The sequence below is a fragment of the Antedon mediterranea genome, chromosome 2 (assembly GCF_964355755.1).
Source record: "Antedon mediterranea chromosome 2, ecAntMedi1.1, whole genome shotgun sequence".
Taxonomy (NCBI): Eukaryota; Metazoa; Echinodermata; class Crinoidea; order Comatulida; family Antedonidae; genus Antedon; species Antedon mediterranea.
The window spans coordinates 34,526,324-34,543,820 of NC_092671.1; the positions used below are offsets into that span (position 1 = coordinate 34,526,324).

General features: G+C 33.3%; 1 protein-coding gene across 1 annotated transcript; it reads right to left on the bottom strand.

Annotated features, from left to right (window-relative positions):
• Nucleotides 1–2,044: 2,044 nt before the first annotated feature.
• Nucleotides 2,045–7,513, bottom strand: LOC140039855 (uncharacterized). The gene is made up of 2 exons (XM_072085434.1): nucleotides 7,465–7,513; nucleotides 2,045–5,738 (listed from the first exon to the last, which is right to left on the bottom strand). The coding sequence occupies exons 1-2, from the start codon at nucleotides 7,468–7,470 to the stop codon at nucleotides 4,539–4,541; spliced, it is 1,206 nt and encodes a 401-aa protein (XP_071941535.1). The 5' UTR covers nucleotides 7,471–7,513; the 3' UTR covers nucleotides 2,045–4,538.
• Nucleotides 7,514–17,497: the final 9,984 nt, after the last annotated feature.

Here is a 17,497-nt window from a genome sequence, read left to right on the forward strand (position 1 = left end):
CAGTCACTTATAAAAGTAGTCCTGCACACAACAAGTGCACCTCAGTGTTAACAAATAAAAAAAAAATGATTAAAAGCCTATGACATTAAATATAAATTCGCAAAAACCTACCTGATATTGGTGACACCGTTCCACCCGCATTTTCGATGAATGCTATTTACAGAGAAAAACAACACCTGTTACAATAGAAATAGTATTCAAATAGGTGAGTTACATAATCCCACCTGTGTAATGTAAAGGAGTTTCGTATTGCATACGATACAGATAAATAGTTGCAGGGGAGAATATTTGGTAAAAGTACAGTCTATTCACATTTCTAATGTTAGTAGTATGTATTGAGTATAAAATCATACCAAACTGTTGGGGGCGCTTGATTCACTGCGTTCAATGCAGTCTTCTCAATATTGTAAAGCCAATATACTTCTTGACGTATTACAACACTATTAAACCCCTATTGAGGGGACACTCGTGTGAAACAAACGTGGATGATTATTGTTAACACAACGACTACCCCTATTCAGGGAACACTCTATTAAGGGGACACTTTCTGGTATACACCACCTTCTGTGTACCATTATTATCTTGCAGATATTATACCCCCATGCTTATTATGATAGCATAATAATGGGGATCATGATAGGCATAGTTTCAACAATTAAAACATGTAGGCCTACATAGAATACATTGAGGACTGATATTATCAAACAATTATAAATAACGATCAATCCGCGATTTTGTGAATTGTTCCAACAATCATCATGTTATCATTATCACGGATCTAGTCAGTATGGTGGCAGTATTCACAGCTGGTTTTGAGTTTAATTTTGTTTTGGGTTTCTTATTTTATTTTGTTTATGTATATTTTATTATTATTATTATTATTATTTTTCTTTGTATGCTTTTTATTTATTTTTACAAGGGGGTGACTCGACTTGGCGGTGTCATGCCCGAATTGAGATGCACTATCTAAACTTCTGCCTAGGAAAAATATTGATAATCGCTCTTATGAAGTTTTCTGCATCCCACATGGCAAACATTAGTGTTGCAAGGAAAATCATTGATTGCTTATTTTTCTGCAATATTTCTTGAAGTTTCCATTTTTATAATGTGCGCCCTCAACCTTTATATTACACAGTGTCGATATGTACTGTATAATATTTTAAAAACCAATAGTATCGCAAAAAAATTTTATTTAAAATCAGATTGTTGACGAATATGTTTCATTCGGGTGTGGTGTAGACGAAATCGTCTAAGTTCGTTGAGAAATGTTTATTTTTTTTTATAATTCCGCTCTCTTTAAAATCCTGGATAAAATAACATTATTATTGTTCAGTAGGCCTACATAACATCGTATTCTTATATTATAACGCGTCAGAGGCGCTCCGGAGAAAACGGATACATATTAATAGGGCCTACTTTTAGCCTGTATGATGAGAAATAAGATTTAGCAGTAATACTTATTGAGCGTCATAAAAACTGGCATATTGACTTGTTGAGAGTGATGAGAGGCTGATGTGAGCCATCTACGCCAATATTGTTTGGTAAACTATTGTGTCTGTATAGTACGTTTGGAAGCAACATTACCAATCACATTTAGGCAACCAAATAGTATTTTACAATAATACTATTTGGTTGCCTAAATGTGATTGGTAATGACTGTTTATAACAGACAATCTTTCAACGATAAATAATTTCCCCATTCAAGGAATATAAAACTTTCATGTCGGGCCAATAAAAAAGTGTATGTGTACGTTACGTGAAGTAGATAGACGCCACACGAGACAGCAAGGTTTTCGATCGCGCATTATTCACCAGCCTATCACGTTGCACACAATTTCGTACGTACTTCTTACGTGCAAAAGAACGAAATAATTTACACCACGTGATATGAAATTAAACCAATCAAATGCCAAGGATAACTTATTATAGGAAGAACTGTCATCATCAGCATGATCGTTATTATCATTTATTTGATTTTATTATTTTGCATTATGTCACGTACAGTATGGTATATTAAAAACATTGATGTCGTCAAAAAAAGAAAACGAAAATAGTTATAATTAATTCCTTTTATTTCATATGTATATAGCACAGTTGATAACAAATCATTTAATTGTTTGCTATCCAGTCAATTATTTGACATAAATTGAAACGATTTCTTTCGTCAATAAATCAGATATATTCATTAAAATACATATAGATAGATCATAATATTACGCCACATGCCTATTATCTAATAGACAAATTCGCAGTCCTCCCGCACCTGACCCCGCCCTTTCTTCCCGCCCTGTTATCGGTCATCCCCAGACATTGTAGGCCTAACCACCGGACTTATAATTTCAATCCAGCCTATGCTGTAAAATAAACCCTGTTTTACCTTGTACACGACGTGTTTGTCTTAGACAATATATATATATATATTTAACAATTAACAATAATAGTTCATAACATTTAACAGATACAATATCATACTCTTACGCTGTGTCTCGTAGACACGTGTTGTCAGAGTGAAACGTAAACTTATCATTGGAACCTAATTCTTCTTAATTGGGTCGTTCAGAATATAATGTTTATATACTACGCATCCGTAAAATAGACATTAGGAAACTTTTTTTTACCACGAACATAATTATGTAGATTTATAGGCTTACCGTTGGCCGAGAATACTAATAATTGTTCGTTGATTCAAGTTTACCTAATTTCAAAGAAAATCCTCAGATTACATTACATGAATGTAATCGGAAACTTAAGAGTATTTTATAAAAAATAAAATAAGAAATAAAATACTGAATCTGCATAATTGCTAATAAATAAAAAACACACTTAAGTAATTTTGATTGAAATGATTCTCAAAGATTCTCTTAAGTAGTTGAGTAAAAAGCGACACAATCCTTGAAATTGGTACTTTATAACTACGGTTTTACGAGAGAAAAAAAACGTAACAAAATCAAACGAAATTGTTTAAAATATAAATTAATTTATTGGTGTAACTTAGTGAAAATGCTTGTTACTATTTTTAGATTGATATTCCACATTCTAAGTGATAACCGCTGACGCTAATGTTTGTATGAGGCAAGAAGGAAGACAAAACATATATTTTAAAAAATTGAATCTTTATCTTCAGGGCATGCAAATCGTAGAGTGAGGTCTAATCATGTTAGAGCGATATTATTGATAGTTGGTTGGATTTTTAAGCGATTCCCTGTGTTATAACAATCAATCACAGCGATTTAAACAACTAATTGCAATTAATTTGAGCCGATATTGTGCATTTCTTCAATTGTCTACAAGGTTATTTGCATTATTACACTATAATAATGTCATCTCTATACAATAAACGAGCACTTATGGGAGTGAGGATCTATCTAGTAAAAGCGACTAAAATGGGCTCGTGCTGCGAGATAAAATAAACAAAAATTATTATACCGTAGTAATTCGTCAACGAATAATAATCGTTAATGCATTTAAATGGTATATACGTGTTTCACCATTTTAGCACTAGTATAATTACAAGATTGTGAACGCGCGTGTGTCCGGCAGCAACACCCCGGTGCTGTAGTCAGACTTGGCCAAGCTGAGGTATGAATGGCGACGAACATTTATCCACTAAGCGCGCACACCAATCGACCAATGAGAGCTACGATACGCATGATTAATCAATTGCGCGTATAGCAACGATTAGCCAATTATAATAGGGCGCACATCCATGGTCTGGCCTATCAGCGTCTTGTACATCTTCTACGTCATAAGGTGCGCAGCACCGCATTGACCAATCGCAACTCCTTAAAATATTCGACCTGGAAATCCCTTATCAACCACCGTTACCGTTACGTCACTTAGCGCTTTTCAAATCAAGAAAAAAAGCGCATTATTACGATCATTACAAATATTTGTATCTTTCTACTGGTTTAAGTAAAAATAGATAATGTTTGCATTAAGATAGACCTATAAATAGGCAAATAAAACGCTGTTCTTGAATTGAAAATACTAAACCTACTTTACAGTCATTGAAACCGCATAACAAAGAATGATGCATGCAGTGTTTACACAGTAGTGCATCTGTCTGTCTGTACCACGTTTAAAACAAACTGGTAATAACTATAACCTATATTACGGCAGTTATATCAGTCACTGTTACGTACGGTCCGTACACATTGAAACGTATTTAAAGTGTAAAATTGAACATAGATATCGGGATCAAATAAATATCTTATTTTGCCCTTACATTTTGCTTATAAACACAAATAACACAATGAATATAGTATATTTTCATGACATTTCGATTGATTATACATCGAATAAGAACTGGACCAGACGCCCTATTTACATTTAAATCCAAACACAACTTCAATATAAATATATTTATACTTATTTTGTATTATTTAATTGTTTTTTCAAACAATCTATAAAATAAAATATCCAACTAAATCATAATTATCATAATTTATGATATGAATTGAGATCTTTGCACTTCGGATCTTAAATAAAGTTATTTACAAGTTCTTAATATAATTATTTTGGAAAGTGTGTTACTTCATTTAGGCGGTATTTTCAGACGGATTGTTATCGTTTGATTTGTTTTTATTGGTCGATGGCGATGTTGATTCAGTCCTGTTTTCGGTTTGTGATGATTCATTATTTTCTGTATTTTTTGTTGTCACATTGCTACCAGAATTACCCTTTTTTACATTTGCACTTTGACCCGAGTGCGTCTTCACGTGTTTACTTAGATGATCACTGCGCATAAAGCGTTTGTTACAAATTGGACAAGCGAATCTTTTTTCACCGGTATGCGTTCGCAAATGACGTTGTAACTCGTCTGAACGAGTAAAGCGTTTCCCGCAAAATAGCCAATTGCACACGAATGGTCGTTCTCCAGTATGCCACCGTAAATGAGCTTTCAGATGGGATGTTTTACCGTACACTTTTCCACATCCGGGTATATGACAACTATGAACATTTTTCTTGTGAATAGGTTGTCCGGCTGCTGCTAGCCGTTCGTTTTCCTGACAGTTTGGACAATCGCATGTAGCTCTACCCGTATATCGACGATCAGCACGTGATGATATTGGAAATCCAGAAAAAGATGACGGCACTAGAAAGGGTCCAGCATGTCCAGATAACCCAATTAGGTCAACTGGAGGTGACCAATATGGTTTAAAACCAGGATGCGACATGAAAGACCCTGGTGGGAAAAGATGTCCGCTTGACGATGGTGAAAGTCCTGATGGGATACCGCTATGTGAATAGTCTGCTGCTGAACGCAGGTGCGCTAGATGATCGTGCATGTTACCCGGGTGAGGGTTACAGAATCTTAAGTCACAGTTCCTATGAAAGGCAGAGTCACTTTGCACTGATTTTGCAGAGAGTCCTTCTCTGACTATATGGCTATACGAATTACAGAACGGCGGATGACATAAAGATGGATGCCTACTGAAAACTCCTTCGTACGGTTTGAGAGCGAGTTGGCGCTCTTTCTTATGATCGTCTGTATCCTTAAGTAACATTTCCATTGAGTATGACGTCAGTGAGTTCCTATTTCGTGGGACTTCATTTTCGTCCCCTGATTGTGGTAGCGTTAGGCGTTCCCGTAGTGAAGACATTGGACAGGGATGTTTCAGTGAATTTATTCCTCGAATGTAGGCCGCATCAAGACCAGAAAGGCCTTTCTGTATGTCCTCACTGGATGGCTGCCACATAAATTTTGACTGTCCGGTAGGTGGCCACGGCATAGAACTCTGGAAGAGCAAAGGAATAAACCAATTAGATAAAAGTGCAATTTACAATTAACACAATTTGTCAGGTCTACTTTTTTTTTATAAAAAAAAAATAAGTGGGTATTTAGGAAGTTGTTTTACAGATTTTACAGATTATATAAATTGTTACTATTTTATCTATTAGCGGCCTTTCGGGCGCTTTTTCTTATTATTTGTATAGTTTGCAATTTTTTTCATTTGTTAACGGTATATTGGTTACTTGATGAAATAATTAATATTAATAAATCGTATTCAGAATGTATCTGTTAAAGAAATATAAAAATACAAAGTGCTTTTTCCCGATACTTAAAAATAAATGTCACCCTTCCTTGCTACAATAAAACAAAAATCATTGATATTATGCACTGTTTATTGACCTATCTATATAAAGTACACACGAGGCGCGACTTTTTAACGACAAATTAAATGCCGTACCGGTAAACATTAATTCGTTTAAAATGACCCACATGTTTATTTCATTATCGGTCTGCTAGATTTCTCTAAAATCTTAGGAAAATTCCGTAATACAGTATCACATGTATTTCACATGTGGCCAGTTATTTTAACATGACAAGCTACTTTTCCATTATTTATAATATCATCTCGCCTTCAAACACATTAACTTAAACAACATGACCTATCGTTTTAGCTCTGTAATATAAATTTTCTCTGTATTCATGTTTGTTTTATCTAGATTTCAACACAATGTCAAAATATTTTATATAATCTTTTAACCTCTGTCTGTGTAATATTACTTAAATATTCATTGATAAATAGATAGATAGACATATATACTGTAACCTTCACCATATTGTTTATCATTGCAATAAAAGTGGGTTGCCCCCACAAAAGAGGAAAAAAAAAACATGACAAAACACAATGTAACTTTTTGTGTGTAAAAATCTCTCTAGCTGGTAATGACACTTTACCATGAGACGCTTAATAGTTTTAATAATATTTTAGATTATTAAATCGAGTGGGGTATCACATGTTACAAAAGTAGCCCGTCATACCGGTGTTACATATCTCTCATCTCATGTATTACAAAGTATTAATAGGTTATATGAATAATCCATACAGACAAAATATAAACCTAATTTAATTTTTTTAATAAGTAGGCCAAACCTAAAAGTGCGTTTTGAAACGAAGTGAAATACCAACATAGGTAGTAAAATTTGTGTATACATTTTGTTTTAGAAAATGTGATACCGAAACAGATTTTGTCTGAAGACAACGAATAAATAATAATAAACTAAAGCAGAAGATTATTAAATAATGTAAAAAAATAAAACTGTTAGGCCTATTTGATTAATCAGTAAGATTAAGATTATTGAAAAAAAACTAAGCTAACCACCACAAGAAACAAATTATATATTTTTTTTAACCACTAAAACATAGTAATCATACAACAAGCGGATTCCTTAGATGATTAGAACTATAATATTTATACATCATTTAATAACGAATTAAATATAAAACAGAAAAATAAAAACATTAATAATTTTTAGAAAGACAATATCGGGACAATATCAATTAAACAAATACTCTGATACCCTTCTTTATATAAATGCTAAATAAATGTTACAATTTCTATTAACAGAAGTAATAAATAATATCGATGTGAAATAAATAAATATTAAAAAGCATAATTAATAATTTACAATAATGAAAACGCTAAGTCAATTATTGTATTAAGATATATAGCTACCTGCATTGACTCCCTGATCGCGACTGAGAGAATGTACGTATAGTCACTGCACAAGACACTGCTAGAACTGCTGAATATATTGATGGTCAGCTAGTAAAAACCTTCAATTTTTAATAATCGTCGTAGGCCTAATGTACTTTCTATGTCACTGACCGCAACTGGAATTGCTTCCGGTGCAGAATAATTAGAATACCAGAACGTTTTAATGTCTTTTCGCTGACTCGTAGTAAGTGTCTTCATCAGTAATTAGCTCTAGCAAGCTTTCTCTTTGTAAGCTAAATGAACAAATGTAGTTCAGAAGCAAGAGAGGCCGTCCGATCTGACTTTCCGGGCAATAACCTATTCTTTCTCTATGCCAATGACCTCAGAATTTTGAAGCCCCGGGCTAGACTGGGGACCTTCCGTTAAAGTGGGTCTGAAGTTAGGTTGGTGTGAATGGGAGGTTTTCAACGGAATCTGCACAGCCCACCGAAATACACACAACGTCAACTAGGGATGGGTAAACAATTGTAGATAAAAAGGTACTGTTATGCTTCAATGCTTGCCATTGATCTTTCAACAAACGAATTAAATATGTAAAATGACAGAAAATAGAAAGGTTCCCGCCTCGGGAAATGTGTCCGACTTGTTTAATAAACAGACGATGCTTACAGCATTGCTTTATAGAATGATAGGTTATTTCCGCCAAGTGTCGACGTATTGGATGTAAGCAGACGACAAAAGGGACTAACAAACAATTGCATAAAGCGGTGAGTCCTAAAAGAAGTTAGGCCTTGACGGCTAGGGCACGGGAGTTCAACGCCAAAGATGTTCTCATCAGTGGTGGAATCTGACCTTGGGGGCTGCACGAACTTCTATTTTTGTTATGTTTTGTTCGTATAATATAAATGCGAATCATAAGGCATATCGGAAGGGGGCGGTTCAAACAAAATGCGTATCAACGAACCTAACACATTGTCTGGGTCGTCAAACCACGCCCATATAACCAAACCAATTTGACAGTGGTGGTGTTCAATTGAATGACGACAGTAATAATCCATTAAAATTACAATTGTAAGCAATTTATTATTCTTAATCTGAACATTCTGTAATGTATTTCAACTCCCACTTTCATAATTTATCTCACATTCAAACCGCTTATTTATTGATTGATTTTAAAAAGCAGAGAAAATTAAACCACGTCGAAAAAAATCGTCTGCGTTAACTCAAATGGCGGTAAAATAAAGGATCTTCGAGAATTAACAGGGATAAAATTAATCACAACATTAATTAGAACGTTACAATGTTTAATGAGTGCAGTGAGTAGAACTAACTATTGCTCACATGATTAGACCCACTCATTACTTAAGTAATGTCACATCCTCCAGAAAACATGTTGTTTTAGTGAATTTAACGACTTAATTAGGTGTTTGATATGCTTAGATTTTCCCTTTTATTTAGTGGTGGTAAACTCGACCTCTCAACTTAGGACATTGTCCCGGATTTGGCTATTTATTAGGTTAAAGAACCGATTGTTAGTTTATTGGAGAGGCGTTATCCTAACAATTTAGTAAGTATACTACGGAGTTATGATATGGATCGAACCGGTTACTAAGAAGGGGTGGGAACAGCATGGAATGGGCAGGAAAATCCGGGTGATTTTAGCTTCCGCCTTTTTCCACTTAAACCGCCTACGTCAGGAAGAATTATTTCTGATCGCTGATTGGCTACAGACAATGTTGCTGAAAACTTCGAGAAAACGTGTCTAATTATAAATTGATTTAGACATGAATATGGAATAATTAATTTGATTTCAATTATTTTCATTCAATAAACTATTAATGAATGAATAAATGCGCTGGTTACACAGCATTTGTTGTGTAACATATATAAAAATATTTAAAACTTGTTGTTAAAGTTGTAAAGATCTAATATGTTGTTTTACTTGCAATAATTAATTTAAAAATATATATTTTACAAACGCTGTCGTCATTCTTGTTACCTAAAGTATCAAATAATTTGTTTTACATATGATAATTTGTTTCCAACAAACAATTACTGGTTACCGAATGCATGTTCGTTACGTTTGTTTAGTCGTATAAACACAAAGAAGTAAAATCATCAAAACCTATAACAGTTTACATTACATCTCCTCAGTGAATAAATCTAAAACTTACTTCGTGGGTTCAGCTGTTAATTTGTTCTTATTCGGACTCGAAAACAATCATGTTCACACATTAAACAATCGACCGATTTAATGTAATTTACTTTTAACTAGCGTTCACATTGTATGCGATTGTACGCGACCATGTAATAATACGCGCGGTCGTTTACACAGCTAGCTCGCTTTAATGTGATTTACTTTTAACTACCGTTCACATTGTATGCGATTGTACGCGACCATGTAACATTACGCGCGGTCGTTTACACAGCTAGCTCGCATCATCCTTACAAGTTTCTCTCAACAGGTCATGTGTCTTATCAGTCGGCTAAGTGTTCCTTATTTACCGTCGTATCATTTCAGCTGAATAAATCTTATCTTGTAATATCAGGGCCTACACGTTCGATTGATTTGTTGGCACTGTGGTGGTGAGGGCCTAGTTTCGGACGGTTCTGGGTTAACCAGTCTAAACAAATCGCTGTCTTGATTTGAATTTGGAAAATTGGTAAAACTACACAAATTACATTACTTAAGCTATGATATTACAGATGTCATTAAAAAATACATTAACAATAATGGTCGATTGATTGGCACTGTGGGGATAAGGGCCTAGTTTCTGTGTTAACCAGTCTGGACAAATCGATGTCTTTGATTTGAATTTATTTGAAAATCGATAAAACTACAACATTTACATTACTATGATATTACAGATATCATTTGTTAGTATGTAATGGATGTTGTAAGCATTACATTTCAAATGTATATTAATAGAAAATATTATTGAATAAAATCTCTGAAAAAACAAACAAAAATGTTCCAGGACAACCAATAAACATGAGAAGTTGTTGTTCCTATATAACATAAACAAACTAAATATTACAAACATGAAGTTAAAATATAAAGTAATAAATTATGAAATAAATTACATATAATAATTAAAAATGATAATGAATCATTTGGTTTTTTAATGTGATTTAACTTTGTTTTTATAAATTATTGTTATTTAAAAAGATAGGATGGATGGATAGCTAATAAAGCTTTTGTTGTAGGCCTACTTGTATAAAATAAATAAACAAAATATTCCAAACATGAAGTTAAAATACAAAATAATAAATTATAAATAAATCACATATTAATTAATAATAAATGATAGATTATTTATTTAGTTTTGTAAATTTGTTTTTACAACTATCTCCATCCAATAAATAAATATTTCAATATAAAATATCTAATTATAAGTACACTTACGAAATCGAAAGAATGAAATGTTCCCAGACGCATGAAAACAAATAACGTGGGAAGCAACCTATGTTAGAATTATACATATGTAGGCTATCGCAGGTATGGATAGACTTGTACTCGAGAAAAAGTGCGAGACCTCCGAAATCTGGGCCCAATGGTTTTCAACACAAAAACGTGTATTAAGCCTATCCTCTTTTTTTATATTATTAACAGCCAGTCAGATGCCGCGAATGTGCATTAATTATCAAAAAGATTATCACCCTCCTTTAGTCAATTACCTTCAATTAAGTTCATCATTTGGATAGACAAAGAACAGATTATTTAAAAAATCAATAAATAGAAGTCTAGCCACGATTCTGCTTTAAACAATTTAAATGGTGTACCGGTTAATATTGCCTGGTTATGGTTAGACTAATCCCTCTACGACTAAGTAGTTAATTGTCATTTTGATGTAATCGGTTTCAATAAAAACAATAGTGTAAAATAAAAACCAACCACAAAAGGGCAGGATTTATGATATTGATTACTGAAGCGTGAATGTCCATTTATTAGCTTAATCCTATTCTCTCTAGGCCTACATGTCCAGTAAAAAGTCATAACGCTTGAAAAAATATATATACTTTAATCTTATTTGTCCACAGTTTTTGGGCAGTCAGCAGATGGCTACATATACCTAAATCAATGTTAAAACAAATTTGTTAAATTTCCCTATTATATTATGTAAATTATAATTAAGCCATTGTAAATAGGGCTATGTATATAGCTATCAATCTATAAATTATTTAACATCATAGTGACGTGCGTTGGTTTGCCTCTTCGCGAAACTAGGTAGTGTTGCTCATTTTAGAAACGTATACACGCTGTGTCGAGTGCAAATGTTAGAATGTAGTGTTTGCCTTAATTCAAATTGTGATATATGCATAGTTGTATATGCCAGGGCAATGTAATCGTGTGGCCTAATCGCACGTCTTTGCGATTATTGGAGGCAAAAATCTCTCAGTTTGTTAAATTAGGCCTAAAATGCATTTCCGTGTTGATTGCAGGCCTGAAATGTCAGAACGGAATTTTATTTTTAAATGCAAACTTAGTAAAATATGACCTCTTTATGAAAAAAAAAGAAATCAATTTCCTTTATAGGCCTAAGTAAGTAAGTGAAAATAAAATCGTCCCCAAACCTACCCTTGTATGCAATATAATACATAAACAGACTAGTCCTACTACGTACATTATCAATACTATTAGCCTACACTTACACGGTATTGGTAACCGCAACGAAATATTTTCCATAAGCAAAAAAAAACTGACATCACATCATACGTCGTCAACTCATGGCGGTCCAATTGGTCAAAAAAAAATGGACAACCGCAAACAACAACAATTAAATCTTGTCCAATAAAAAGTTCTCGGGACCTTGCTATACTTACTATTTCCGAATGATCCCATCGGTAAGTTTTAGCCAACAACCTCACGAATGTTGATCCGTCTTTATCCCTCAGTGCTTGAAAGGGAGTGTGTGGCACGACCGACGGGGCCGACAAAAAGCCTTCTTTCCGCGGAACTCAAATCAACATAGCCGTGCTTTACGTTTTTCATTAAAGCCTAAACCTGAACATTTAACGCATGCACACGCCTCCTTTTGTTTAAACTCAGATCTTCCGCCTGCGAATTTTACTGATATTCTAATCTAACAGACGATTCTTTTATTACATGAGTGAATTTCCTTTGTACAATACCGCACAAATAGACGTGCTTAACAGATTAGTGCAAAATAACGACATTAGAACTTGTAAGAGGCCTGATTGATCGCAAAATGTATACGTTGTGACCATTTCACTGAAACGCGAAGCCAGTTCGTGTAGCATAATACAACAGTACGTGATTAATTTTTAAATAACTAAACATTATATGAGCGAAAACCATTTCTATGCATATTGTTATTGTCAGGTGGATAATGTGGATTTGTAATTATTGTATAGTATAATCCCGTAAAGCCAACAAACAACAATATTGTATGCTTCTGGCGGAGCTTGTTTGCAGGTGAGAGCGTCGTTCACCGTTGCCATTTTACAAGGATATTAAACGTTTATGTTTATACGTCATTTCTGAATAGAGTGGGAAAATTGGTGTCGGAACTATCAAAAGCTGATTTGTCTTTGTTCAGCCTAATATTAGTTGTCAAGGGCACAAATTAAACCACAAAACTTGTTATACCACCTTATTACAAGGGCACGAATTATACAATTCATATTACACACCTTTTAACTCGGTAAATACAACCCTATTATTACTTAAGGTAACCATAAGCAGAAGTACAAATCGGTCAAAATAGGATAAAGATACCAGAGGCTAAAAATAGAATATACAATGGAGCAATTTAATAACCCTACAACTGGTGTTTTTTCTATAATAAAAATAAATTTAATAGTATTTGTTTCGTTACGGCTGATCGGGTGAAGGATGGGCAAGTGTGATAACTACACACTACTACACTGCTCGTAAGTTAGTCATAATCTTCTTAAAAGCAAATACCACCCTCCTATGTATACTTCAAAGTACTTTATATAGGTTATCCACGTACAAGACTGAGAAACACAATCCAATATACACTGTGATAACATTAACTCCAACCTCAATCCACCACCTTGCTTATTATCTCCTCCACGTATTTTATCAAAATCCAGTTGTTTTTTACTCAAAACACAAAGACTGTTGGATTTTTACGAAATATGTTTTTCTTTGTCGGTATACAGTTAACACAAAGGAAATGAAAGGATTTAGAAACTAATAATAACAGATTAAGTATATAAAACCGGAGGAAAAATATTTTCATTTATTCGATAACTAGATTAAGCCTTTGACTACATTAGGCGTACACAGAACTGATTTAATTTTTTTATAATAATAATTTTATCGACAGTATAAGAATCAAAATGACATGTACATGTAGTACACCTGACTGCATTAGGTAGGCCTATTACTATGGGCATGTTTCATCTTGTTTTTATTTATTAATTAAAAAAGAATAAATCAGCATAAGTCTAAATATGGCTCTGAAAAAAAAGTGCCTAATGGAGACTGGTAGCCCGACCAAAGGTGAAGCGCCTGCTCATAGAAAACGACATGCGCGGATTTATTGTTATTAACATTTCTGTTTTCATACCGTTCTTATAATAATCTAGTTGTGACGACATCATGAGACACGTGGTGGACGCGCGCGTACAAATTCTGTACCATTATTATCAGCATTTATGCGCGCGCCTACAAATTCCGTACCATTATTATCAGCATTTGAACACGTTTTTGTTTCTCCATCAATAAAAAAAGCATAATTATTTTCTTCCGACCATGTAGGCCAACATTGGAAATTGAATTTTTTTTAAACGTAAAACATTTCCACATCAGGCGTACAGTAGTATTTCAATTTAATGTTACGTAGTACAATTGAAACACCAGTGATACCAGAGAAAGAGTAAAACTCTTCCCTGGTGATACGTTCCACTTCACTGATTTAAGAATCCATATTTTATACCCTCACGCAATAAAAAAAAAATGATGTGATGTTAATCTCATATGATTTGACAATTTTCGCATTTAATTAGTAATTATTTGTTTTTCTTTTTTGGTGTGAAGAAATAAATCTCAGGCTCAGCAAAATGTTCCGTGGGATGAAAGGTGCTAACTTACAGAATTTGCTATTAAATTTGATTGCACGAGGAATTAGTAAAAATTGCTATTTGTAGGCTTGTCTTGTGAGGCTTGAATCTCTGTGGGGAGGATTAAAGAGAACTTACGTCAAGCGTTGCAAACGCACACTGTAGGCCAACTGCGCTCGAAAAAAGCACGTATAATAACGTATGAATAACGCAATAAGAGGTTACCTTGTTGACAAAATTAATTTTAAATATTTTCTCAAATTTTTATGGCACACAAATAATTTTTAGTTAAAGTACATACATATTTAAATAATAAGATGAATAATTACAATATTTAAAATTTTAAAGAAGATATTAATAAAAATGTATAAATAAATAAAACATGGTCTTAATTTTAAGAAAATAAATATTATTATTGGGAAAAAGTCAAATTGTTAAGAAAAGGTCACATTGTGTTGAGAAAAAACTAAGTACGGTAAGTTTCCAGACACGCAAAAATCTACGCATACGTTTGTCGAAAGCTTAGGCAATTTCAATTCAGATAGAAATAAGTTTGTACTACTGTATCAGTAAATGTATAATATTTTCTATGAATCCTGCTTTATTCGTCTGATAATATCTTGTTATCCTTTAAACAAATCATTCGTACTTAACACCAAATACTATCACCGCGTCAATTTGTCATCTTAACTCGTTTCCAACGTGTTTACAAATTAAGAACAAGGTGATATTCGCCATGCCATAATAATATTGCTCTAAGCGCCAAGTAGATCTTTCGGATTTGTTTACTTACCAATCGCGTTTAATTCGTCCATGAGTTAAGTTCTAAACGCATTGACGTTATTTGATAAACGATTAATAGCCATAGGTAATATAAAATAATATCTGTTAAAGAGCAATGATCTTCAATTATTTTCACTAAAGATTGTTTTAAAAAACACCTTCACGGACAAAGAGCTTAATAAACGATTGAGCGAACCAGATATGCATAATGGTAATTTGGACCAGTCTGGCGGTTCTTACTAATCATATCTGAATTTTAATCATTATTATATATAAGTATCTATGTTTCAGTAGATTAACTCGGATAATCTAACTCCTTAATGTAATCCTTATGTCGACAACTGTATATTTTTGTAATAGCACTATCAATCAGTCGGCTTTGAATGTGTTCGCCTCCCTCCTTTATACATATTGTATCGAACGCTTGTTGCCGTTATGGGCTGATTGTAAATATGTTATGTGTACTATAACGTATAGACCCACGTTTGGCATAAATGTCTAAATATTGTCCAAACCATAGACCTAAAATATAGGTCTGTAAGTATATATACAAAACCACCGATTTGTTCTAGAAATTCGCTTTGAAGTTTATGGGCTGTAGCCTAATAGGCAAACAGCGATTCGCATTTGGGAACAAGCTCTAACAAAAACCCACAATTTAAACTTTTTTTGTATTAATCACCTTTCTACATAATAGTTTTCAATCCTTAAAATAGTCAAGATTTCGGTTGGGGTTAAATGTATTATTTGCCGTAAAATTCACCATTTTAGCTACACAAACATAAATAAAACTTAATTTAATTCTTCCAAGTTATGCCTACTGAGAAGAACAACGTGTTAAGGGTGACAATTGAAAATAAAATGAAACGAAAATATTCCTACGGCCTATTACACAGACAAGAAAGTTAGGCCTAAATGTATTCTTTCGTATAATACATAGGCCTAGTCCTTATCAAATCACTATTTAGCAGAACTTCCTAGGCCTAATTCATAATACCTTTTGTAAGTTTACATGCTGCAAACTACAGCAATTTCTATCTTCTAAACAACCTTCCTTTGTAGTTTACATGCCTACTTAATTACACTCTAAATCATGTTTTAGCGCTATTTACTATTACTTATTCCACTATAACTATTCCATTACTATTCCACTACTATTCCACTATTATTCCATTACTATTCCACTACTATTCCACTATTATTCCATTACTATTCCACTACTATTCCACTATTATTCCATTACTATTCCACTACTATTCCACTATTATTTCATTACTATTCCACTATACTATTCCACTATTATTCCATTACTATATTCCACTACTATTCCACTATTATTCCATTACTATTCCACTACTATTCCACTATTATTCCATTACTATTCCACTACTATTCCACTATTATTCCATTAATATTCCCCTACTATTCCACTATACTATTCCACTACTCCTCCACTATTATTCCATTACTATTCCACTATTATTCCATTACTATTCCACTACTATTCCACTATTATTTCATTACTATTCCACTACTATTCCATTACTATTCCACTACTATTCCACTATTATTCCATTACTATTCCACTACTATTCCACTATTATTCCACTATTATTCTATTACTATTCCACTACTATTCCACTATACTATTCCACAACTCCTCCACTATTATTCCATTAACTATACTCTTCAATTTTCAATTGAGTATATCCAGATAATTGTCTACTTTGTGAAGTTTTTGAAGATCTACAGCATTAAAACCCGATATCACAAAACTCTGTTATTAAGTTTTAGTTAACTCTACGTTAACGTTTGAACATGTTCCAGCATCTACTGATGCCTAGCCCAGGATAAACCAGACATACAATAATGAACAGTTATTACCACCATAGATAACTACCTGAACCCCAACAAATCTAAGGACACGACTGGAATGTCTTACCAACAGACTAACTGAACCATCATCTTTGACTTCGAGGAATTGGCCAGAACAAGATGATCAACTAAAATGAATTAAAGCTACTTATTTTTTTCGTTAGTAAAACAACTTGCAGTTAAGCTTATAAGACTTGCAGTAGTAGTTAAGCTCAGACTTACCGTATACCAGTGACATTGGAAATATCACCACTGGGAATAGTACGGTAACACTTTAAAGAATTAACAAAACCTAGAATATTGCAAGATCTAGCATTTTGGATTTTAAAATGTGTTAAAA